The following is a 27,289-nucleotide window of genomic DNA, read 5'->3' on the forward strand; positions in this document are numbered from 1 at the left end:
TTTTTCATAAAAAAAAAGAAAAAATTAATTATAATGGGTGAAAATAAATTTTTTTCAAAATTATCACAAAATTTACTTGAAATTTTAAACGATGAAGAATATTATGATATTACAATTGAAGTTGGTAATGACCCTAATGTAAAAATATTTCGAGCTCATATGGTTATTTTAAACTATCGTTCTCCTTATTTGCGAAGAATTTTATCAACAAATAAAAAGAAGAATGATGGAATTTTAGTACATATTAAATTGCCAAATATTTCACCAGATATTTTTCAAGCAATCTTAAGGTAGGAAATAAGAATTTAATTATTATTTTATCTTATAAATACTTAACTACTTTATAATTTATAATTTCAGATATATTTATGGAGGAAGTCTTTCTATAGGAAACTATGATACTTCAGATATCATTAAAATCTTGTTTGCCGCTAATGAACTTGATCTTCAAGAATTAGTTGAAACTTTGCAGCTATCTTTGATTGAAAATAATGCAAACTGGATTGAGCAAAATTTTGATTTTATTTATCAAATGAGTTTTGAAAATAATTCTTTCTTGGAACTTCAAAAATATTGTACCGATTTAATATCCAAAGAACCGGAAAAGATATTTAACTCATCAAATTACTCTTCAATTTCAGAAAAAATTTTGATTTCTCTCATTCAAAATGATAATCTTCAAATGAGCGAAGTTCAAGTTTGGGAAAATGTTCTTAAATGGGGACATACTCAAAATCCGGAACTTTCTTCAGATCCTGCAAGTTTATCAAAGGATGATTTCAATGTATTAAAAAGTACTTTACAACATTGTATCTCTTTTATTAGATTCTATAATCTAACTTCTAAAGAAATTTCAGATACAGTGATACCTTATAGGGAAATTCTACCTGAGGAATTATATGTGGATTTATTGAAAAAATTTTTAAACTTACATCCTGAAAGCAAGCCTATTGATAAGTCGAAACCTCGTAATTTTCATAAACAAAAAAATGTTGATTCAAAAATCATCACATTTCAACATGCTGAACTAATCTCAAAATGGATTGATAAATTAGACATTACAGATAAACTGAATGCTTCATATGAATTCAAATTAATACTTCGTGGATCTCGTGATGGGTTTACACCTAGTAAATTCCATGAGATTTGTGATAAACAGTCTCGTACTGTGACAGTGATTAAAGTGAACAATAGTAACGAAATTCTGGGAGGATATAATCCGATTGAATGGAAGTCCAATAATAATTTTGGTGTTACTAAGGATAGTTTTATATTCTCTTTTGAAAATGTTAATAATATTGAAAAACATATTTTAAGTCGTGTAAAGAATGAAAGTAAAGCCATATGTAGTGCGAGTGATTGCGGTGCGTACTTTTATGACGACCTTGTTATGTGGGGAAATAATTTTTATAATAGTAGTCATTGTCGAAAAAGTTCTTATGAAAAACAAATCAGAAACACTGAAAATAAATTTTTTGTAGAAGAATTTGAAGTCTTTCAAATTATAAAGTGATAATCATTTTGTGTTTTTTTTTTAATTTTACGTATAATAAATAAAATGTTACTTTTTCAAATATATTACTAAAGTTATATATGAATGATTGTAAAAGAAATCTTGACGGCTGTGTAAATAAAATAATGGGTTTAAAAATTATATAATATATCGGATAAGCATGTACAGAGTACAATAGTTTATCAAAAAAACGTACGACCAGAGACTTTCCAATTTTATAGATAATGTATTTAAATTTAATAACCGTTTCCTTTGTTGTTTCACTCAATTTTTCTCTTTATTATTTTTTTATATTAAACGTTAAGATCAAGTGTTGAAAATGAACCATTACGTCATAGATAAAATCTCTCATACAAAGAATTTTTTTTTTTAAAAAAAAAAATATTGATGATTTTGCAAAAGTAAGGTTACGTAATTGATTTATATTGAATAGACCATTCTAATGGCTTTTTATGTGATTTAGTTTATTTAATTTATTTATATGTTTTTCTAGATTTTATTAACTGACCTGATTTGGGCATATTAGATTATTTTTGACCATTATTAATGTTCTGTTTGTTTTGTAAATTTAATATGTGATTTGTTTTTTTCGAAAAATGTGAGTGACCGTATTCATGAATAAATTTACGTGATTATAATTCGATCTGATACAATTCCAAATAATTGTCACTTATTTGATATCATCTTAATTAATAACCACGATTACATTTCTAATTACACCAGCAGAATCGGGGAAAGTATATTTTCCATCTGTAGGTCGTTTAGCTTGATCAATACGATCAATGTTGAAAGTAATACTTCAATACTATATTTAGTTAAACATTTTATTTACAGTTTACTTTATTTATTTATTTTGTCATTTAATCTTACCTATTACAGTATTATGGAGAACAAAAAACTGTTCTTGAGTTTGTAAATAATACTGCTGAAAGACAAGTTATTATAAACCATACTTTCATTTTGCTAACTTATTCTTTTTAATATTACCTTTTTTATTTGTTTAATTATTTCAAAATTTTAAATTTTTTTTTTCGAAAATCTTAAAAAACTATTTGAAATTTTGATAGTGATCCTTTCACGTGGTTTATCTTAAATTGTCGATCTTAAAATAAAAGGAATTATCAGGTTATCGGTTTATAAATATTTATTTTGATTTTTTTTCTTTAGGTATATTTATGATAAGAAGTTATTTATTGGAAAATCATTATGAATTAGATTTCTTTCCAGTGAGATACAAAAATTTGTTATCAATTTATAACCTTTACCTAAAAACAAAGCAAACTATTTGAATATTTTGATTATTTACAATTTCAGAAATAGATTCCTCTTTAAGGTATCTCACTAATTTAATGTCTAAAATTTCGGAGAGCCTCTATTCCAAATAAAATTTTGGTCTTTCTTGCCAAAATGACAATCTTTAGGTGAATGAAATTTAGAGTTTAGGAAAGTGTTTTTAAATGTGGATTTAAAACTATCACGTATTTCAATATTTCACGTAGAGAATTAATCAATTCTTCGTGAGTTTAAAATTTACTATAATCAATAATATCGCAACGTTTCTTGAAGAGTATTATCAAATTGACGATTTTTTTTATGAAATTACAAAGAATAGTTTAAATATTGAGAATTATATTAAGTTACGTAATAATTTAGTATGAACTTATCAAGAGTTTATCATATAAAGAGCTAATATTATGAAACTGATTAGAGAAACCAAAGATTAATTTTGTATGTCAGTAAATGAAATATTTCATATTATTAAAGAAATTATCTCATCAATGGAAATGTGATTATTTTCTGGTTCTTTCAAAAATAAGTTACCATTTATATAATTAAATTCTTTAACATATGAATAATTTATTCATTAATCACTCTCCAAAAAGTGAATAATTTATAATTAGATTTAAAGTTTATTCTTTAGCTAATAAACAGTTATTGTTAAATGTCTTTTTTAGACTTTTCAGTAAATTCTCATGAATATAAAACAAAAATTCTTAATAGTAATGATATTTACATCTAGTTTAATATAACTCCCTAATTTTGCTTTATTATTTTATTTAGTCTTATCATTAAAGAATTTTCTAAAAAGTAAAATATGACCTCAATGATAAAATTCATGTGATCGTATTCTTTTTGTGTATCTATTTAAAATCAACTACATAGCCACTTTTGTATGAATTTACTGACAATAATGGAAAAGACTTAATTGTAATAAATAATAAAGCAATTGTTATTCAATAAAAGTACACAGTGAAATTCGATAAACCGGATCTATCGGTTCCACTAAAAATATCCGGTTTATCGGGATATCCGGTTTAGCGAAAAAATTTCGATATATTGAAAATCTATTATATTGAATTTTTAAAAAATTTTCATGCTAATAAAACTAATATACACTATAATTTGATTTTTCATCTAGTTTTAGGTTATAGAGGTCATGAAAATGAATATAAAATATTTTAACTGAATATATAAGTAATACTTAACTTCAGCCGGAATTAAGATTTTTATAATTCCGGCCAAATTTAAGATTTACCGAATCACGTTACTTAAATTTTATTGGTTCCCAGTCACGTGATCCGGTTTATCGAATCATTTTTACTATAGCTGGTTAGAAAATTGATCCGTTATAGCGAATATCGAGCTTTTACTAGTAAACTCTGGTATATCGAGCCTATTTTAATATACATGATTTGGTTCCAGCAAAAAAGTCCGGCTTATCGAATATCCGGTTTATCAAATTTCACTGTGTAAGTAGAAATTAAAATTATTAAAAAGCTATATTTATGGCTTATTGTGTAGTTGAACTAATTTTTGAAGAAGATAATTTCAACATTTGATTTCACATAAATAAAAAGCCTCATTTAATACTAAATAGGGCTTTTAATTATTATTACAAATAAATACAGATATAAAAAATTTTTTTTCAATGATTCCCCCCTTTTCCTAAATATTTAAATATTCAACTTTTGAGATTTAATAAATTATTAAAAAAAATTTATTTTGAAAAATTATTCATGAAAAAAATACTTTAAACAAGCGAGATATGCTATATGGATGCATCAGATCATTCAAATTCTTTTACCAATTATGTATTCTCTCTATTCACTTAAGAATAAAATTTTATAATTTTAATTCTTCTATTCTTCTAACAAACATTAATACAATTTATTCTATCATATTTCCTAAACATACTAATATCATTATTTATTGCATACATAACATTTATATCATTTTTAAACTTTTATAATAACTCTAGAATTGTTCATAGAAATTACCATGATACATACAATTTGATAATATTTGGTTCAATTATTATGATTTGAAATGTATTCAAGACAATTGTAGAAATCCAAGAACATTCATTTGCAAAGAATGTAAATAAATATCATTGATATTTGATATTGTAATAAGGTTGGTAGTTCATACCTAATATATTGAGTGGAATGTGCATTACATAATGTTGCAATTTTTACATACACTTGAAGCTATCAACAATTACATCAAGTTAATTTCTGTGTTGGAGAAATTTAAGGAATCAACCAAATTAAAAAAAAATAATTTTAAAACCTATACATGTTTTATTATGGACATTTGCTTTATTCCCGCACAAGTCATCATTCCCAAAATATGGAAACAAATGCTTAAACTACTAGATCACTAGATCACTATTAAAAATTATTGATATATAACTTCTCTCATAATTACAATCTATAATAATGTTATCTTGCTTATAAAGATTCAAATTGGCTTGTGACTGGTATAAACACAGACTGGTCAATTACTATAGTATATAACATTATTAAATTTATTACCAATGATATAAAATTAGAAGTTGTAGTACATTTACTTTGGGGAACAAGTTAAATTTAAAGAAAAAAAAAATGAATCATATTTGAAAGTATCTTTTGTAACCCAAATAATGTTTCATAGTATTTTACCTATACAAGAGATACACAGTATTATTACTCGATTCCTTTAAAATTAATAGAACTTTTATTAAAGAATAAATTTCTTATGGAAATAATAGCTGTTACAATGATATTGCACAATGTGAAAAGATAGTTTTTACGCATAGTTAAGATATTTCAATCACGATTTCAAAAATACTTGCATGAGACTCCATTTGAAGAAATCTTATCTGATAAAATGGAATTAGTGTATCAGACAAAGTATTTAAATAATAAACCTTCCTATTGCCAACTCAAAGAAAAATTAATTTGCACCCTTAATCTTACTTAATTACATTAATTTTAATAAACTTTGTGATTATTGAGTTTCTGAACAACCCAGAATAGTTATTCATGAAAAAAAAAATGATTTTAAATTAAGAAATACAGTAAAAATGAACTATAAATATTATAGTATTCCAAATGTTATTAAAGAAGGACCAAGGCTTGTGAACTTCATCAAAGAAATTAAACATGGGAGGTCATATTTCTGGGTTGACTTATGTGTTCTTAGTCTCTTATAACTTCAAATCTGTAGGACAACAGGAGGATATCGATGCCAAGGATGACTCCAATGATTATAGTAAATATGTCAAGATGAACGAGACATTGAGGTGTATTCATCAATTTCAAAGGCCCTCAATTTTATTAATGAACCTGATGGATAGAACTCAATGATTATCTAAGCGAATATGTATATATATATGAAATAAACAGAAAAATCTATTTTCTCAAATATTTAAAACCCAATCCAACAAAAAATTTTATTGAGTCTTTACCATTTTACCTTTCCAAGATGAAGGTTTAATAATTGTATATAGAAAATTAGTATTTTATATGGTATGATAAAAGAATCATAAATTTATTATTAAGCTATAAAAAAAAATTATAGGAGATAATATGTTAGTATATCATTATTAAATAGAATGTATACATGAACTTTTAAATTTATAATATAATAATTCTTTAATTAGTAATGTAATAGATCAACATCTAATATCCTGGGCTTAAAATTTTCTCTAATGAATGGTCAATTACAAAACCAACCAACTAATGAATATTAAAAGAAAGTTTTCCTTTTATTATGATATATTGTGGACTTTATATGAAAATAAATAATGAGGATTATTGGATTAATGACAGATTATGAGTGATTTTCCTAAAGTAATGATTTAGCAGAGGCATATCAACATTCCAGAACAATTCTAAACTCATACAAAACTGTAAATGGCATGTCAAACACTCAATATTTTATGACTAAGCAGTACTACTTATATAAATAGATAAGCAAAAGTTTATAAAACAAGAAAATATAACAGAATATTTAAATATTAAATATATTTAAACATTGGATTGGCATATTACTCAAAGAAGAAGGATTAATAACTTATATGCATTTTACTATTTAATACTCAGAAAGAAATGCTATTAGAAGAAACAAATTTTAGTACAGTTTGAGAGTGAACTAATGGAATATTGACATAAAATTTCTCTAACTATCTATGTGTTTAATTATTTCAGAATAGGGGCATATTTACTGATATTATTGGCAGAATGAAGTCTGTTAGTAGACACAAATTTTGATGAAAGAAAAATAGTTTTGAGAATATTAAAAGGGACTGAAGTACATAATTTATTCAAAGGTCAATCTGATGATGATAAAATATGTAAATTGACCAACTATTTATGACTAAGTATATACAACTGGGTGGAAACTTACATGAGCCAATTGAGCCATGGATGCAACAGGTGATAAATTATTTCATATAATCACATATTATAGAACCATGGATGCAACAAGTGATAAATTATTTCATATTGTAGAATAATTACACTAAAGCAACTCTAAAGTTGTTTATACAAAAAAAGCTGAATAAAAGATATGATCAAAGATATGGATATAAAGATTATGAAAATAATTGAAAGGTATATATAACTGTAATTTGTACAGAAAAATACAAGACTCACTATTAGTTATGTTAGTAAAATCTCTGAAGAGATATTACAATTAAATATTTTTCACACATTATACACAATAAGTTACAAGTAACATGGATTTCAAGGATTAACATTATATTTTAATATACAATTTAACTTTCTAATTTACATATAGATCTAATTTACATATACAAAAGATTTACAGATTGCTGGAAATAAATATTTTAATCATACTACCAATTACCTCTTTTATAAGCTTAAATAATTTACTACATTATTTATATATTTCAGAAATGATAATGATACAAGTAAATTAATAGTCAAAGTATATATATCTATTTATACAACAATTGATGATATTACAAAACTATTTAAAACAGTATTAATCCAAAATACAACTTATGATAATAATTCTCCATGAACTTACAAATGCCAATTAATGATCTACTACCAAACCGTATGGAAATCAAAAAATCTGTTTTATAAAAAAGTTGTTACTTTTTTCAAAAAGTCACATGCTATAGGTGAATTTTTAAGAGAAAAGTATTAAAGGAGATAGTTCAAAGCAATATGTTAATACACGTTGGACTACCTCTTTGATTGTGTTAATTCTATTTTTAATGTCAAGCAGAAATTTGAAATGTAACATATCCTCAAAAACTTATACCTTTATATATTAGAATTCTTTAGTGTATAGAATCATTAAGTCCCGAACAAATACCATTCATATTGATGGTATTTTTATAGTTTAGAATGGTTCTACTAAAATATTTATATCCTTACACCACTTAAAGCTTAATGGAGATTCCTTACACATCTATATGGATATTTGAAAAAAGATATATCTGAAATTTTATAAATTTAAGAAAAATCAACAATAATTATAACATACTAATGCTTATAGAAAATACATTGTTAATAGTAACATTAAACCGGATAATTCTTTATGACTTATTGTATTATTGATATTATTGATTAATAGTTCATTTATTATTTTATATATTTTTCAAATGAGATAATAATATAACCTTCAGAATTAAGAACACTATATTTTTTTCTATTTATGATTTGTTATTTAATTTTTAAATATATATAATTCACATTGTTCAAAATTATGGGATGAAATTTAATCATTTATTAACTTCAGATTGGTGTTTAATTTGATCAGAATTGATAAAAAGATATCAGGATTAAGCACATGATATCAACTCAATATAGTATATAAACAATGTATAATGATTATGAAAATAGAGAACTTATGGAATTTCTTAGATCCTTCATATTTCATATTTCAGCATTTAGTTTGGAATATTTGATATTAAACATTAATAATAGTTAAAGATGAAGAGCATACATCAGGAGTTTAAAAAGGGTGTAGATTTGCAAAATTACACGTATGTAAAAAATTACACAAATTCACGACACCTACGTGGGTATACGGGCGTGTAAAATCACAAATATTCTTAATAATGAGAATTCCTATATTAATTTAATAAAAAAAATTTTGTATTTTTAAATATAAGGGAATTACACGATAAAATTCTTCTCTTCCTTTCTTTTTCCTCTTGTTCCCTTTATTTCTCTCTCACCCTTCTCCTTTCCTTCATCTTTTATTTGTTATTTCTTTCCTGAATATTTTTATTTTACTCGGCATAATTTCTTTATATTTATTTATTTTTTTTTTTGCTTACCTTAGGAATTGAACTGATTACCTTGAGTTTTTTTATTATATATCATATCTCGCAATTTAACCACTATGCTATTTAACTTTCTTTTTTAATTTACAGTATTATATTTTATATTTATCTTAAAAATCATACTCTTTGAGTAAGTTACACAAAATTGCATATTTACATGTTTTTTTATATCATAAAATGGTGTAACTATCTATTTATATAAATCCACACTACTTTTTTAAACGCAAATTTATCAAAATATTTCGAATTGTTATATTTATGTATGGATTGCTTAAAATCATATATTTGTACAATTTTTTAGAATGTGAATATCCGAAACTACTTGTTTATGTAAATTTACACAATTTTTTTTTAGATGGAAATTTGTTAAAATATTTTAGACTGTGATTTTATATATAGAATACTCAAAATTATGTATTTATACAATTTTTCAGAATATAGATTTTTTAAACTATCCATTTTTAAAAAATCTATGCAATTATTTTAGACACGAATTATCAAATACTATATTTTAAGTGTAAATTAAACAATATCGCGTATTTACGAGTTTTTTCAGGGTGTAAATTTTCGGGATTACCCATATTTGATAAATCTACATTAATATACACATAATTTAATCTCCCGATGTATATTAAAAAATTTAATGAGTCTGAATAATCCAAAGTAAAATGAAGATGAATATGATATAGTTGAAAGTTGAAACATCCCAGAAAATAAATAACAAAGACAACCAAAGAAAAATTAACATTCCAATAAGAAGTATTATATATTTAAATCATACAAGTTAAAAATGAAATATATCCTTATGACCAAAATCATGCATCTATTTGCAAATTATTATAAGTTAAATCAAATTATCAGCATAAGAAATAAAAGAAAATATAATAATTTATTGTGTATAAACTGGATCATAGAAGGGACCTTTAAGATATTATCTAATGTACTATTTCATCAATTGTATGCCATTCATGCATTGGCAAATAAAGCAGATTTCCTATAAGTTATGAGAAAATCTTTAGAAATACAAATTAGTTTGAAGGATTAATTGAATTAGATAATTGTTTGTAACTTACCTTCACATTAATAAGGGATGCTTCTTCCATTCATGCCAAAATCTTTGGAAATAAATTCAATCAAAAGGATTGGCTAGTGAATATAGTATTAACAAATATTTTAGCAACCTTTGCTTCAGCTACATTTATTCAAGCTAAATTCTTTATACATCCAAATAAAACAGATAATAATTATGAGGAAGAATACTTAGAGGTAGATTTATAAAAGCAATTTTGAAAAATAATAATGAAAATTTAAATTCAAAAAAATCTGAATTATAATGACTTACCTGAAAATTTATTATATTAGAGTATATACAATTATAGAAGGTGATAATAAAATTCCAGTTGAACAATTTACTGTCCCGATTTAATAATGATTCAGAATTGTATATCCTTACACAAATATCGATTACACAGTTTCTTGGATATTAGTATGGATATTTAAATATCAAGCAAAATTTTGCTTATCATGCATTGCAATGGATTCTTTGATCAAATTTTATAAGCAAATATTAATAATAGATATTAATTAGAAATTGAACAACACGTAGAAGTTAAATATTAAGAGAAATATCCTATGTAATTACTTTAGAATTGAATAAAATAAACACCTCAAAAGTGCATTTTATAATAAGAAAAATTAAAAAATTCATAGAAGAAAATTTATTTTATGTAATTCTTAAAATTTAAATCCTCAATGATGCAGCCCGATTACAATGATAAAGATATATACAAAATCTACAAGAATATTATGATAATTATTTAAAAAAAGGAATGGAGTTTAATAGAAGGAGCTTTGTTATAACATCGGCTTATAGTAAATACATCAATTTGAGCTCATAATACATTTCTTTGCTTATTGCTTAAAAAAAAAGTATTTTCTCTCATGAATAATGCAAAGTTTCTGTTACTACTTCATTTATTGTAAAACCTATCTAATCATCTCCTTTACCATAATATATGACTTTATGGAGAGGTACAAACTAAACAGGAATGATATGCCATGAAAGATTATGTTGAATCTGGAGTTATATCACTTTCAAAAACTAATGGAATTTTGAAAATTACCAATGCAAGTAAAGAGAAAATGCAGGTAGTTAGACAAGGCATTTCACAAATCAAAACGCCATATAATTTTAGCCGTATTGATTTTGCTGATCAACACAATGAAGGTAAACTGCTAGATGTCTATTAAGAATAATAAATTACTTAGGGAGAGGGAAAGGTTAAAGGATCAGGTTTATTATTAAGTGGAAAACAGCAATTATTTACATAATTTAGTATATATCGATATAGAAACATTCAGTAAAAAGTACTTGTTGTACAATTATTGCCTAATTCTCATAGTTTAATCAAATTTTATTTTTTTAGCAAAATTTAAACTTATAATTATTGTAAGTTTTATTTAAGACATTCATTAAACAAAATTTGTACAATTTTTCAATGTTTTAAATTTGTTGCCAACTTTCATTATTATTTTCATTAAACATTAGTTATAATTCATATGTAGATTTATAGCAATAATTATTTATCACTTTCATTATTTTTAATCTATATATAGTTGTTATTAGGATCACTTACTTTGTCAATATTTCAACATTTTAATGAGAATCTTATGCATTGGTCAATACTTATACATCAATAAATTGTTTGATTCCAAATTCTCAAAAAAAAAAAACTTAAACAATATATATATCTTTATTAACATTTTGGACTTCATAGATGATGATGAATATAATAATCCAAATCTTCATTAAGAAGAACAAGAGGAATTTGAAATTTTTAATGGTTTGTTTTATTTTTACAAATATTGTACATAATGTTTATAATAGTAGTACTTTCTTATTTACTAATACACTTGTTTTTCTTTAGAGGGATTTATAAATTAGATTAAAGGCAATATTAATATTTATTTTATTTTGAAATTTGAATTATTTAAACACTAAGAGTAAAAGAAATTCTTAGTTTGTAATTTAAATAATTTTCTTATGCTATATAAATTATTAACTCAAAGATTATCAACTAGAGGATTCTGATGTGTGGCAATTTTTGTTGCTAATGCCATTGAAGTACTATGTTTTATATTATTTATATATTTTAAATTTGATTTTTATTGACATTCAAATAAAATCGTTTGTATTATATAAATTTGGATTTAGGTATTTTGTATAATATACAACTAATACTTTACAAATCTACACATAAAATCGATGTTGGGTCCTTAAAATTATATAGAATAAGTGTATGCAAATTTTATGTAGAATTTTTTATATAATTTACATAAAAATATCTCCTGACGAGTTTATTTAAATTAATATTAAATTTTACTGCTACATAGAAAAATACAATTCTAAGAGTAAAATAAAATTAAGATACTAAAAAATTTGCATAATTTTAAAAGCCAATTATGGTTAAAAGGTTACGGCACGATTTTCCGATTGATTGTTTCCCAACAAGACAAGTTTGACCAGAGTTATAAAGAGTTATACATAAACACGTGATAAAACGGCCAGCGTTAGGCTGTCAGAAAATGTCCTATTGGGAACGGTCCGTAAGCAGTTAAAAGATATTTATTGTAAATTTGAATGTCATGGTTCAAAATAAATAACATTTCATATATTTTACATTTTATAATCCTAACTCCTCTTTAAACATGAACTCTCGTTAATTATGAAACAAACTTATATAAAAATAAATCAACTATCTACTAAAACAATATAATATAAAATAGTAAAATAATATAATACAATAAAAATAATAAAATAAAAGTAATTAACTAATTCTATAAAGAATTAACGAAAATCGGTTCACTAGTGTTTCTGCGGCCATGTATTCTATAACTCAAATATAATTCAGTTGAGCTTGTAAAAATTTTTTTGTATGGGAAAAATGATTTCCAAAAGAAGTTTAATCACGGCAAAATAGTTTACCCCTTCTATATATAAACGTAAACTTGTAATGCAGAAATACTTATCTTTCATTTCTTTTTTGAAAAAAAAAATGCCTCGTCATCTTATTGCTGATTGTCTTAATTGTATATTTGAATATTTAGAAGATAAAAATATGTTTATTAGTTAATCGTCAATTCTGTAAAATTGCTGTCAGAATTTTGTGAAGAAATGTTCGGAATTCTCAAGATTTTTCTCAAGAATTTGTTATCAATCTTACTCATCTCTTAAAAACTTCCATTGTTTAATTATCCTATCAAATTTATTACAATCCGTGGAATCTAACGAATGATTCGAAATTTCCTTTTGATACAAAAGATTCACTTCTCGTCATTGTGCTCGAATGCGCGAGTGCATAATTGCATATTACAAGAAATATTAAAAAAGCTTATGAATCAAGTTTCATCATTGAAAACTTTGGATTATTATTATATCGAAAATTATTTTGAATCTATTTATTCACTTGGATCGAAAATCTGTTTAACAAATCTTACAGAATTATGGTGTCGTTCAAATATTTGTTCAGAATTTTTTTATCTCAAGAATGTTATAATATTCAATCATTAAATATGAAATTAGTTCTTCCTACTTCAGATGGATTGAAATAATTAATTTCTTCACAAAATAATTTAAAACGTATAATTTTTGAATCTCTTTGTTACGTAAATGTTGATAATGTAAAAGACATATTCCCCTCATCATTTAAAATTTTTTTTTTAACATTAACCGAATTAATATTAAATAAATGTTATATACCTTTGTCATTTATAACTAAGTTTAAAAATTTACAAGTATTTGAATTTTTTTTTAATTACAGTTACCCATTTCATGATTTTAATCAATTACAATAGTTTATTTTCACAATTGAAAACTTTAAAATTTTTACGTTCATTCCAAAAGTTGAAATTTTCATTAAGATTCTTGGAAATTAATGGAACAAATTTGATAGATTTATATATACCTGAAAATCTTGATAATACATTGAATTTGGCAAATAGCTAAATGTTGTTTAGACCTTAAAATCTTATCCATAGGATGAAAAACTTAAAATTAATCCTAAATAGCTTTCAATATTTAGAAATCATTAAATTTCAATATAATGTTGAGAGATATTCTAATCTTAAAACCTTCTTTAGATTAAATTCAATATTATTATGATTTATTTATAGATTGGGTTGTCTTGAAGGTATTTTATAATTTGAAAAGATTTGTGAAGAATTAAGAGGAATTTTTATAAACTGGAAAGATCGTATACCACAAAAATCACTTTCGCTAGTTATTGCTAATAACAATATTAAGTATGAAAAATAATGATTGAAAATTATAAGAAAATGAGTATTATTAGGGAATTTAGAATTACAAATTATATGGAATATTAGAATTTTATTTTATAAAACCTTAAATATATAGAGACTGAACAATTGATTTCTTATTATAAATTATAATAAATAATGTTGCAAATTAAATTTTCTTCATTGAAATTCTAAATATTCTTAAACTTTTTCAATATTATTATTTTTATTTTATTTAAAAAGAGAGTTACAAGTTATAACATTATGATCCTTAGGATCCAGCTCAAAAGTGAAAGTAGTTTTTTTTTTCTGTTACTTCAATAATTGAAGGTGAATTTTAACATTTTTTTTAAAATGATTTATAACTCCTTCGATTTTCACGATATGTTATACACAGCTTATGAATAAATATTAATAAATATTTTTACGTGATTTCAATACAAAATGGCGCAAAAAAATCTAAAAATATGTAAAATAAAATGATGCTTGTTCTTGGCCAGATGTATGGTAAATTAACCTACAACTGTTTCTCCTGAACACCATGTAGAGGTGACAAGCTTCGTTCAGATAAAAAAAACCACTTACCTTAAAGCTTACAACCAGTTTATAATTAATAGGGTTAAAAAAAATAAAATATTATTTGGGTTGTTAAGAACAAAAATTTGAGCAGAGAAGTTCGGACATATAGATATATAATAACATAACACGACCCTTTTATTTGATACCTATATATAAACTGTGTTTTTTTAGTTATGTTCTGGCCCCAGATACTACTGCTTATGTGCATCAAGACAAGAAAGAAAATTATAAAGAAAATTGTTTATGTAAAATTTAAAACAAATAACACACATGCACGTGCGCACCAGAACAAGAAAGAAATTATTTTTGTAAAATCAAAAATAAGCTTTCTCATTTCCCCATCTAATTATTTGATTTACATATATACTGTACACAATACGTACTAGTCGTACTATGTACATACATACATAAAATACGTACGTATATATACGTAATGTGGAAAAGAAGATCGAGCAATAAACACAGGTTTCCCTACTCAAATTTCATTAAAAATTTGTTTAAGTATGGTTTTTAACTTTTAACGATTTTTTCAGTTTTTTCAACGTGGAGTTGGTCGGTTTTAAAAAGTGATGCGTAGTTGGTTGTACCTTACCTTTACCATACTTAACAAAAAAAAAATAAAGAAAAAAAGTGAGAAAAAGTAGGGTGGTTAAAGAGAATAAAGAGAAAAGGTAACTATTTTATGTATCTTAATTATATATAACTTAAATCGTGAAGTCATGATTGACTATAATGAAATATGATTGACTATAATGAAATAAATGAAATATTCTCACGTCATTATATACATGACGTCATATTTAAAATAATATAATTATTTACATACATTTTCTATTAATTTTGATGATTAATAAATTACTGCGCCATTTCGCCATTTGTGTTATTTTACCTTCACGTGACAAACATAGTATAACTGATAACTTTTTTGAAGAAAAAATGAAACTTCCAAAGTACGATGGAAATATTCATCAAATAAATGAATAAAACAAGTTCAATTATATTGTTTTCTTCTTAAAATTGCAAAAATGATGATAATTGCAAGAAATTTTGTTTCATTAGATGAACTTGAAAGAAAATAATTCTTTTTGAATTTTTTAAAAATAAATGTATCAAAATTTATTATTGAATTTTATTCACTTTGTCGTAAAGCTATACATGAATTAATCCAATAAAAAATAACCAACTTTCTAATTAAATTAGATTCCTCTGATTTATAGGTAATATTAATTGAATAAAAAATTTTTTTTCTCACTCTTCAGAATTATTAATTTTAGCATCAAACCATGTTACTGTAAGTAGATACTTGTCATTTACAAGAAAATAAGAAAAAATAATAAATGTTTTGAGTAACAAAACGTACTACAGTATATAAGACAAATTCGTATATATACAGTAAGATGATCAAATCATTATTTGAATTATAAGTGAACATTGATTTTTTTAATATCATCTTAATCCTTCTTATATTTCTTTACGTAGGCAAAATATGTTTTTCTACCTCAATAATATTATTTTGTACTTATTTAACCACTCTTCAATAAAAGATAACTCAATCATGCATTTATTATTAAGACATCATATATTTCTCTCATTTATAAAGTTCATTGTCAATCGTTACATTACTATTCGAAGAGATTATTAATAATATTAATATGATAGTGTGTAAAATGGGTCTATTATTGTCATAATCATCCGTTTGAACTATCATTCTCAATTTCTGAATTTAAGTTCATTAGTTCTATTGAAATCTTTAAAATTATATTTACACCCACTTCTGTTTTTAACGACTATTATATGTTTCGTATGGTTTAATCATATTGTCGTTTAGTTTTTCCTTTCTAGATTTGATTGCTCTACTCTTTTTATTTTCAATATATATCCAACACTCTTTCACTACTACTATCTTCATTGATTTTAATACTTCTTTCACATCCCTTACATTTGGTGAATTATTAATACTATTTGGTATCATATGTAATCCTATATTTGCTCCTTGGCTTTTTCTTATCGATACAAAATAATGGGGGTCTTCGCAAAAAACGTGATTGAGATTGAGATTGAAATTTAATATGGAATTTCAATCATACTAACATATTAAGATTGAAAATTCTATATGAAATCTCAATCTCAATCTCAATCAAGTTTTTTGTGAAGACCCCCAATGTATTATAATTCTCATTCCACGTTATAATCTCATTTTTATTAATTTTAACATCTTCATTAAAAATCTATATTCTATTACTTTTGTTCTTTCTCTCTCTTTTTAAAATTATTATCACCCATAATAAATACCATTTTGGTTGTACCCCTGAAGAATTACATTCATTTTCTACGCAAATATGTTTCCATTTCATAAGCTTCATTCTATTGGCTTCTAATAGCTGTTCCAAAAATAATATTCCTTTATTTTTTAATAAATTCGTCGCTTTCATAATTCTTTATCATTTAAAATACTTCTAATTTCCGTCAAACCTCCTTGTATTTTATGGTGCCTTTTTAAATTTAACGAGTCATGATCACATAACTTAATGTTTTCTGTCTCATAAATTGATCGTATCTCCAATAAAACTAGTTTATTTTTCGTTATAATTTTATAATTTTACCATTATCTTCAATATAAACTGCGATCCAAGCAATTGTCTTATTTGTATATTAAATAATTTTTTCATCACCTTATTACTATTTGCTTGACAAAGTAATTTTTTACATAATATTTCTAGTTGTAAATCATAGATAATATTTTCAAACCCATTAGATTTTTATCATATAATATAAAATTTGGAGTACTTTTAAACATTACAATCATGCTTTATAATCTGATTCACCGAGACCATAAATTTTCACATTCTTACTTTGTTAAAACTACTCTCATCAGTTCTAGGAATTAATAAGCATTTATCATTAATTTGCATCCTTTGTTAGCTATAGTTTGTGTATTATTAACATAAAAGTGACAAAATTACGCCATTGCATAATAAATAACGTGACAAATATTGTTTAACGCGACTGATAATTTATATGAATCTACTGTAATTTTAATGATCAAGGAATGAGACAGCACATTTTAATATTCTGACTAATAATCAATGAGTCAATGAGTATCATAGTTATTTTTTAATATTTAAATACCTCATGAAGCAAAAAAAAAAAAAATTTACCCTTTCTTTTTTCCCTCTTTTTTCTCCTATTGTATTTCGTCAAGTATGGCAAAGGTAAGGTACAACCAACTCTCCACGTATTCTACATATTAAAGCATACTTGAACGAATATAAAATTTGAAATTGGGTAGAGAAACCTGTGTTTAAACCTTGGTCCTTAGTCCCATAGTTCAAAATATTTATATATGATTATATGGGTAAAATGGGAAAGTTTATTTTAAGAATAATTTCTTTCTCATTTTATTGTCATGTTGCATAGGTAAAGGATTTAGAGGGTATAATACGTAACAGAAAAGGCACAGATCAGAAAGTCTCTACTCAATTTTTTCTTAATAAACCATTATTTTATTATTTAATATTTTGTAGCTTATCATCCATTAAGGGCAGTGACATATATTAGCTAATATTATTTTACACTTTCAGGTAAGATATTGCAACCAATCATTTTCTTTATAAATTTTATTGGCTATTATATGTCACTGCCCTTAAATTATAAACTGGTTGTAGCAGGTAAGCCTGAACGAAGCTTGTCACCTCTACGTGGTGTTCAGGAGAAACAGTTTATAGGTTAACTATATCTGGCCAAGAGCAAGCATTTATAATTATGTGTTTTAATTGTTTATAACATACTAAATCGTAAAATTTGCCTTTAAATGTGTGATATAACTAATCTTTTATTGGATAAACAAAGTTACAGATAAGTTACACGTATAAAAGTAGACTGTTTCTCGAAAAATCCATAATCAACGATCGATCAGAAATTGAAAGAAAAATAGAAAATCGTTATGATTTTGTATTTCTAGGGATTTTTTTCGATAAAAATGACAAAAAAAATAATTACGAAGCTTATACTATAAAATTTCTTGGATGCCAGAATTTCTTCTAAAGATAGGTGACGTGAATTAGAGTAATTTGTGTGGTGGTGTGATTTGGCGAACGATCTTTGTTTTTGGAATGACCGGATCGGGATCACATGGTTATAAATGTTGACGTCACAAACTGATGATATTCGTTTTCTATTTATTAAATATTTTTAGATAATAAGAAATTAGTATCTATTATTTGTGTTTTATAGATGATGATATAATAATCCAAGTCTTCATTCAGAAGAACAAGAAGAATTCGAATCTTAATGGTTTGTTTTATTTTATAAATAATGTTTATAATAGCTAGTGGTACTTTTTTTTTATTAACTAATGCATCTGTTTTTTCTTTAGAGGGATTTTAAATTATTTTAAAATTAGATCAAAAGCAATATTAATATTTATTTTATTTAGAAAGTGTATTATTTAAACTACTAAGAGTAAAAGAAATCCTTAGTTTGTAATTTAAATAATTCTTTTATGTTATATAAATTATGGTTTTATATTATTTGTGTATTTTAAATTTAATTTTATTGACATTTAAATAAAATCGTTTACATTATATAAATTTGGATTTAGGTATTTTTGTATAATACACAACAAATATACAGTAGCATAATAAATTCAATTATAACTTTAGCTAATTAGTATGTTTTACACGTATAGTAAAATTAATTTTTGAAAAAGAATTAATTTTTACAATTTTTCTTTGAATTAAATTATGCAAAATTTATTGCTACTTTCTTTTGGTTTTCTCACTTTCTTTATTGTAACCTGATCAGACGTGTACCAGTAAAACTGTTTGCACATACGATCGTTCACAATAATATCACGTAATTGAATGTAATTTCAGCCAGCATTATGATGGTTTCATTAGGGCTAAAATGCACATGATAAATTGACAGAAAACTGAAATATTTTTGTCCAATTAATGACTAAAATTTTTATATTTGTACAGAGTGGATATGATTTGTTCGTTAAATTGTGTTCAATTACTGTATAAAGGATTATTAAAAGGACGTAATAAAATTAACTCTTCAATGATATAAAGTAAATAAAATGGAAGTAACCATCGTTACGACAGTGTTGCGACTTATTTATTATAAATTCATTAAATTAGTATTATATTTGTAGGAAATCAAAAATTTTATATTATCGAAAAAAGTTAAACTATTTATTTAATGAATAACGAAGTTATAACAACAATAATAAAAGAACCTTGCTCTTCTACCCACTTTTCCCGTCAGAAATCTTATTCTGACAACTTTTCTTGTAAAAATAAATATTCCTTCGTTTCTGATCTTCAACCTGCTTCCCTATTTAGTAATATTTTGAATATAATTCCCATACCCAAATCTAAAAATAAATACGAACACAAGAATTATGTAATACTAAACACTACATAGTCAAGTTTATACTCGTGATCCGGGAGTCGAGTCATACACGTCATAATATCAAATATAAAATTTATACACCTAAACTAAATATGTTACTGCGCCTTACACTTAATAAATTCACTAGGTAAATTCTGGCATTACACTGCTTTAATTTAATGTTCAGGTTCTCTATCCCGCTGGAATAGCCCGCTATTGGTTCTCAGGTTTCATCAACCAAAGGTGGTATCGTCACGTAGTAGACGGTTTGGTTCATATAGTCGTTAGAATTACTTTTGGTTCTAGTTATAGTTTCCTGGTAATTTGTACTGTGACCTAAATAAAAATAAAATCTGCTTTAATTTAATGCTAATTCATAATTTTTATAGAATAATTTCATTATTAATATCTAACATAAAAAAACAAATGGGGACAAAGTTTTTCCCATACATGACAATCCCTAGTTATTAAATAAAGATTGTATGTAACTAAATTATTTAAATGAGTATGAAATATAATAAATTATAAATAATATTTGTTTAATTTCATAAGGATGTTTTACAAAGTTTGAAAACATTATAATAACAGCATGATATAAATTTTTTACAGTTAATATTAATAAGTATGAATATTATATAAAAGAAGTATATTAAACATAATCAGCAGACTTGGCTAATATTGTGTTGTTAATATTGACACTAATTTTATTAAACAATCTTCGTTAAAACTAATTCAAAAACAAATTATTAAAAATGATAAATTAAAATTATTGTCACTTATTAGTTTGTAGAAATAAAATATTTCCATGATATTAGCTATTTAACCTTATTCCAAAAACTCAAAAAAAAAGCGCTACACAATTTAATTTATAAATATTATGATGTACAATTCTTTCGGGATGCCATTGATTTATTTTTTTTTTAAAAAAAAAAAATTAAAGATACAGTACAGGTAATGAAAGTAATGAAAATTCTTAATGAAAAACTTTCTTGCTACATATGGCTTTAGATTTTATATAAACAAATAAATTGACTAATTTAGTTTATATTTTTTTTTATTCAATTTATTGATTATTAATGAAGTACTTTTTTTAAAGAAAAGATTTACTACGGTGTACCGTTTGGATGAAAAGTGCCAAAATTTCGAAAAATTGATTTTTCGAATTTTTGAATTTGTTAGGTAATGGACTTGTAAATATGTTAGTGAGACATTATAAGATTTTTTCTTTATTGACATTTTTATCATTTAAGTTTATTATCCAAACCAGTCTAATGTCCTATTTTTAAATATCTTATTTTAAATTTAAATGTAATTATTGATCAAATAATTCTGACATATCTTAGTATAAAAAGGAAAGTTATTAAATATTTAAACGAGTGGAAAAATAAATAAACTTATAAAAACCATAGGGTTGGATTAATCCGGTCTGGTCTGGTCTGGTCCCAAAAAGACCGGTCTTTCAACCTGGACTGGACTGGACCGGAACCGGACCGATTTAAATTTAAGAAATTTGTCCCTATGATTTCAAGCCTCTAAATTACACAACATTTTTTATTAAAACAGTTATAGAACGTTGCGAAACGTTTTTTAACTTGTAATTTAACAAATAAAAAAATGTTTCACAACGTTTTTTTATTAAAGCAGTTAAAGAACGTTGTGGAACGTTTTTTAATATGTAATTTAACAAATGAAAAAACGTTTCACAACGTTTTTTATTAAAACAGTCAAAGAGCGTTGCGAAACGTTTTTAACATGCAATTTAACAATAAAAAACGTTGGGGAAACGTTTTTTATTAAGCAATTTAATAAAACAAAAATGGTTTCGCACGTTTTTTAATTATTTTAATGAGTCATTTTTATTGGATATTAATAATATGGATCGATCTCCGGTCCAGACCGGTCCTCAGATTTCGGACCGAAGACCGGTCCCAAGACCGACGCAGGACTGGTCTTTGCTAGGACCGATCCAACCCTAAAAAACCATATGAAATGTGAAATTTATATATTACTTGATTATTAAGATAGATAGTTATGTTATTTAAAGTAAGATTGAAAATGGAGCACAGCCTAAAAAAACTATCAAAAGCATTTGTTATGCACAATAATTAATATGATTTTTAAGTATTGACAGTTGCAAATATATTACAGTTTTACATTTAACAATCAAATAATAATTATCAAATAAGCATGAAAAAAATTTAAAATCTTTGTTTATATAGATAGAATATTCATAAATATAAAATCCAATAAATCTACTGTATATATACTATAATATTTTACATGAATAATAAAACTAAAAATAATAATTTATAAAGCATAATGAAAGAAAAATAAAAGTAAAACTACAGTAACTTCAATACACAAACTAGTAATTTAAACTATTTGACTCTAACTTTCACATAAAAGAAAACTTCATTCAATATTATATTCACTATCTTGACAAATTTCATTTAGTACTATTAAAAAAAAAATAGATTAGATAAATTAAAAAGGAAATATTAGTAAAATTACAAATAAATAATAACTTACTCAATTCACTTAATTGAACAATCTAAGCATTCTGAAACTGTATATTATGTATTCATAGTATTTAAATGTTAACAAATGTAAATAAAATAATTACAATAATGATAATTAAAAGAATACTTACTTGGATTTTCTGATGTTGATTGAGCAGTATAATTAGCATCTAATAAAAATAAAATAATATAAATAATGTAAAATGGATTATATGATAAAAAATTAAACTTATTTACCTGAACTGAATTGAAAAGATAATAAGTCTGAAGAATTTACTGGTTTTGGAAGATTTTTGAAATTTAAAAGTCTACTTGTATAAAATGCTTGTGGGTGTGTTTGGAAGCTTTTGGATTTATCTTCATTTGGCCTGTTTTTGAATTTTTCTTTTCTAATTTTATCACATTCTTTTATTTGAAAATATATTTCACTATTTTGACTATTGTCACCATTTTCACTATCTTTAACATCTTCACTATCTTCACTATCTTTACTATCTTCACTATTTTTAATATCTTTGATTTTATTATTCCATTTTGTTAATATCTGATACAATTCTTTAGTGGTTAGTCTCTTTTCTATTTCAGCATCCCAACATTTTACTATCAAATCTGTAAGTAACTTTGGAACATCATTAGAAATTGTTGGTCTAAGTCCTTTACATACTTTAATAGCTAAAAAACAATCATGAGGAATATCATTAAAAGGAATTTCTTCAGAAAGAAATTCATTCATTATTATTCCAAATGAGTAAATATCTGCTGCTTTTGTATATTGGTATCCGCGTAAAACTTCTGGTGCCATATATGGTAATACTCCATAAATTCCTTCTTTTTTAACTAATTGCTTTATATTTGCTGGTTGACACATACCTAAATCACTTATAAATGGATAACCACCAGAACCATATAATATATTGCCTGAATGAAAATCTTTGTGAACTTTTTCAGCATTATGAATATCTAAAAGTCCTCTTGCAATTTGTTGTAATTTATCAATTTTTGATTGATAATTGATATAATTTATAGATTTATTTAAATAATTTCTCAGATTTCCAATTTCACAATAATATAAAACCATCATATACTCTTTATTATTTGGATCTTGAGTAATTCCAAAACATTGAACAATGTCAGTAAGATAAATCTGAAGATGAGATTTAATCTAATTATCATCAAAAAAAAAAAATTTATTAATAAATAAATGCAAATAACAATCTTTACATATAAGACAGAGTAAGTTTAAATTACCTCATTAAAAAAATCTGAACATATATTGAAAGAATTATTCAAACTTTTCAATGCATATTTATTAAACTTGTATCTATACCACTTTTGATTTTCAATATCCCAATATCCAATATTTCCTTCAGGCCATTCTGCTGAATAAATCTTACCAAAACCACCTTCTGCAATATAAGTGACATTTTGAAATTTTTCAAAAGGTAACCATTCAAGACATGTTTTATAATGTACAGCATTAAGTTGTGATTGTTGTATAAATTCATCAATATCTTTATTTCCACTAGTCCAATTTTTAAAATTATCCTTAAATCTTTTAGCATTACAAGATTGACACCAATATTCTCCCGTGCCAGGTTCTTTACATTCTCCACATATTCCATATGCTTGTCTTCTTTTTTCTAAATCTTCTATATAAACTATTCTTTCAAATACATTTTCTAATTCAATAGTTGAATCAATAGTAGAAATTGTAACACGTTTCTTTTAATAGACAAAAAATTATTAATATTTTTAACTACAAAAATTCAATAAATAGTAATTATAATTATTAAAAATATTAAATTGCTATTAACCTGATATTTACTATCATACTCCCATAAATCTTTTGGCTTTTCATTCATATTAATTAATTTTAGTTGTGGATTATAATTTTAATTTTAGTTATATAAATAAATAACTAATAAATTTCAGAATTATTAAAAGTAAAAGAAAAAAAAATTATGAACGAAATTCAATATATTGCGCACCTTTATTTGTATTACCTTTGTATTACTATTTACAGCATTTGTACAACTATTTTATACAAACACAAACATTACTATTTTTGTGACAAAGAAAATTCGTATGAACGGTATGATCACCATAAAAAGAAAGAAAATAAATCTAACCCGAAATGGGGAAATGATGGTTACATGAGGAGTAAAGGACCAATGCTTTTACGTTTTGTGAAGTTCAAGTAAAAATAATTTTACTTCGCATTTTCAGTATTATTTTTTCACTAATGTATATGTACAATTGTACATCATTGTAATTTTTTTTCAAAAATAATAAAATAATTTTGAAAATGTTATTATACAATTTTAAATTGGGTAAATTTAAAACAAAAAGAAGATCTATTTATGCTTTTTATTTTACAATATTTTATTTAATTTTGTATCGACAGACGTATTTTTTGAATTGAGATCATAATAATCATATCTTCCATATTACCTTTGCACTAATCTTGATGAGACGTAAAAAAATTAAGAGCAAATAAAGTGTAAAAATTATGCTCAAATAGTAAATGGCTCTTATACTAACAAATTCATTTCTATAATAAAATATTAACAAATGTTTTTAAAAAAGACAAAAAACATCCTTCGACAATAAGATAACATTTTAGTTTAGTGAAATTAAGAAGAAACTCAACTCATTAACATTTGCAGGCAAGGAAGATTCGTGTAATAAATCAAAATAAAAATTTTAATTTGTTTATCTGAAAGATCGTCTTAAAATAAAAATTATTTCCTGAAATATTGATAAATAGTTAAATACTGCGAAAGTTTATTCACAAAATCAAATGAATTAACTTATTCAAATAATTATTTCTTTTATACTTTTTGTTCATCTCTCCTGAAATAGGTGTTTATTTGGAGAATATTTTTTTTTTTTTGTATTTTAAATATTTTAAATGAAAAAATTATTATTGAAGACGAAATGATCAACCAGTTACTGCGATTTTGTAATAATTGATATACTGTTATTCCGGTTGTGCTTTTGCACATAATGCATTTTTCATAATATTGTTACCATATTATACTAATTACAAATAAAGGCGTTTAATAATAATAAAAAAAAGGAAAAAAAAATATTTACTTTTTTTCCAATTAGTGAGAATTTTAATATAGTAATGGGCCAACGTATTGGTAATGGTAAAGCATACATATAACATGAAAGTTGAAATATTAAGATTTTTATTTATTAAAAAAATTTAATTGTAAATAATCAAATATAATTAAACCAAATTTTCAATATAACAAAACTAGTTAATGATAATAAGATCCATAATTAAATTTTTCTTGATAAAAATATGTCCTTAAATTTAAAAAAACGTTTTAAAATCAAAAGCATTCCAATACTACACATATTGTATTATTACAGTTTAAACAAATAATTCGAATAGTGATTGCGCACTTATCATTGACGTTTGTCGCAAATTTTAATATTTTATTTATTTTGCCATAAAAAATAATTAATTATTTATAAATTACAATCAAATATCATTATTGTATAAACAATATCTCCTGGGAATTGTTTGTATAATAGGAAGAAATTTATTAAAATTGACGTAAAATTTTTAATATTTCAATTAAACTCTAATTTTTTTTTTTGTGGTTTCCTGTAGGGTTGTTGTTTCTTTCGATACTTTATTTAACAGAGAGGTGTTGCTGCTATTTGCACAATTCAATCCGTGGTAATTTTACAATTATTTATTAGCATTATATAATTTTTTTAGTCTTTTTTTTTCATCAAATTGTGAAAATTTATATTATTGTAACATAGAAGCAGGTTTCAAAATTTTCACTCTCAAAAGATACTCGTTCCGATGTCCCGTATTTGTTTCTTCAATCATAATATAATACTTTCAATACACAGAATCACGGATTGTTTAACTTAATCCCTTGTTTTTCGAAAGTCAAAATATGTACAATTTGATTGGTATAAATCATAAATCTCATGATAAAATAGTAATGACGTGCAAACGATACAAACGATACAAACATCTTTTGAAAGTTGAAAATTACGAAATTATGTAGAAATCTTTATAATGACACGTAATACAACTATCAAGCTTATACACGATTAATTTAATAGAGAGTTATAATAAAACTCCGTTCTGAAAAATTTTATCTTTTCAAATTTCTTAGTTATTTTTTTTAAAACTAATAATTATAAAAATATTTTAATGGAAAAAAAAATAAAATTATGTATCCAATTTTTAAAAAATTAATTTTTGCAATTAATAGAGCGATTATATTATTTGATTATAATATTCATAGAAAATATAGACGAGAAATTCAAATTTATAAAAAAAAACGGCACTTGAAGATGATTTCTTTACAATGATAAAAAAAGTTGAAGTAAAAAGAGAAATATAAAAAAGATTTATAAAATGTTTAGTTA

At 24.1% G+C, this 27,289-nt stretch overlaps 3 protein-coding genes across 3 annotated transcripts; 2 read left to right on the forward strand and 1 right to left on the reverse strand.

Annotated features, from left to right (window-relative positions):
• Nucleotides 1-33: 33 nt before the first annotated feature.
• On the forward strand, nt 34-1,513 carry OCT59_025932 (uncharacterized protein; the record flags this gene model as incomplete). The annotated part of the gene is made up of 2 exons (XM_025322145.2): nt 34-290; nt 361-1,513. The coding sequence occupies 2 exons, from the start codon at nt 34-36 to the stop codon at nt 1,511-1,513; spliced, it is 1,410 nt and encodes a 469-aa protein (XP_025167040.2).
• A 4,424-nt stretch (nt 1,514-5,937) lies between these two features.
• On the forward strand, nt 5,938-6,141 carry OCT59_025933 (uncharacterized protein; the record flags this gene model as incomplete). Its single annotated transcript, XM_066142827.1, has 1 exon — nt 5,938-6,141. One exon carries the CDS (start codon nt 5,938-5,940, stop codon nt 6,139-6,141), a length of 204 nt encoding a protein of 67 aa, XP_065992404.1.
• Nucleotides 6,142-22,900: 16,759 nt separating this feature from the next.
• Nucleotides 22,901-24,747, reverse strand: OCT59_025934 (uncharacterized protein; the record flags this gene model as incomplete). Its single annotated transcript, XM_066142828.1, has 5 exons — nt 22,901-22,932; nt 23,017-23,055; nt 23,123-23,986; nt 24,280-24,607; nt 24,700-24,747. The coding sequence occupies 5 exons, from the start codon at nt 24,745-24,747 to the stop codon at nt 22,901-22,903; spliced, it is 1,311 nt and encodes a 436-aa protein (XP_065992405.1).
• Nucleotides 24,748-27,289: the final 2,542 nt, after the last annotated feature.

The sequence above is a fragment of the Rhizophagus irregularis genome, chromosome 6, assembly GCF_026210795.1.
Source record: "Rhizophagus irregularis chromosome 6, complete sequence".
NCBI classification, from domain to species: Eukaryota; Fungi; Glomeromycota; class Glomeromycetes; order Glomerales; family Glomeraceae; genus Rhizophagus; species Rhizophagus irregularis.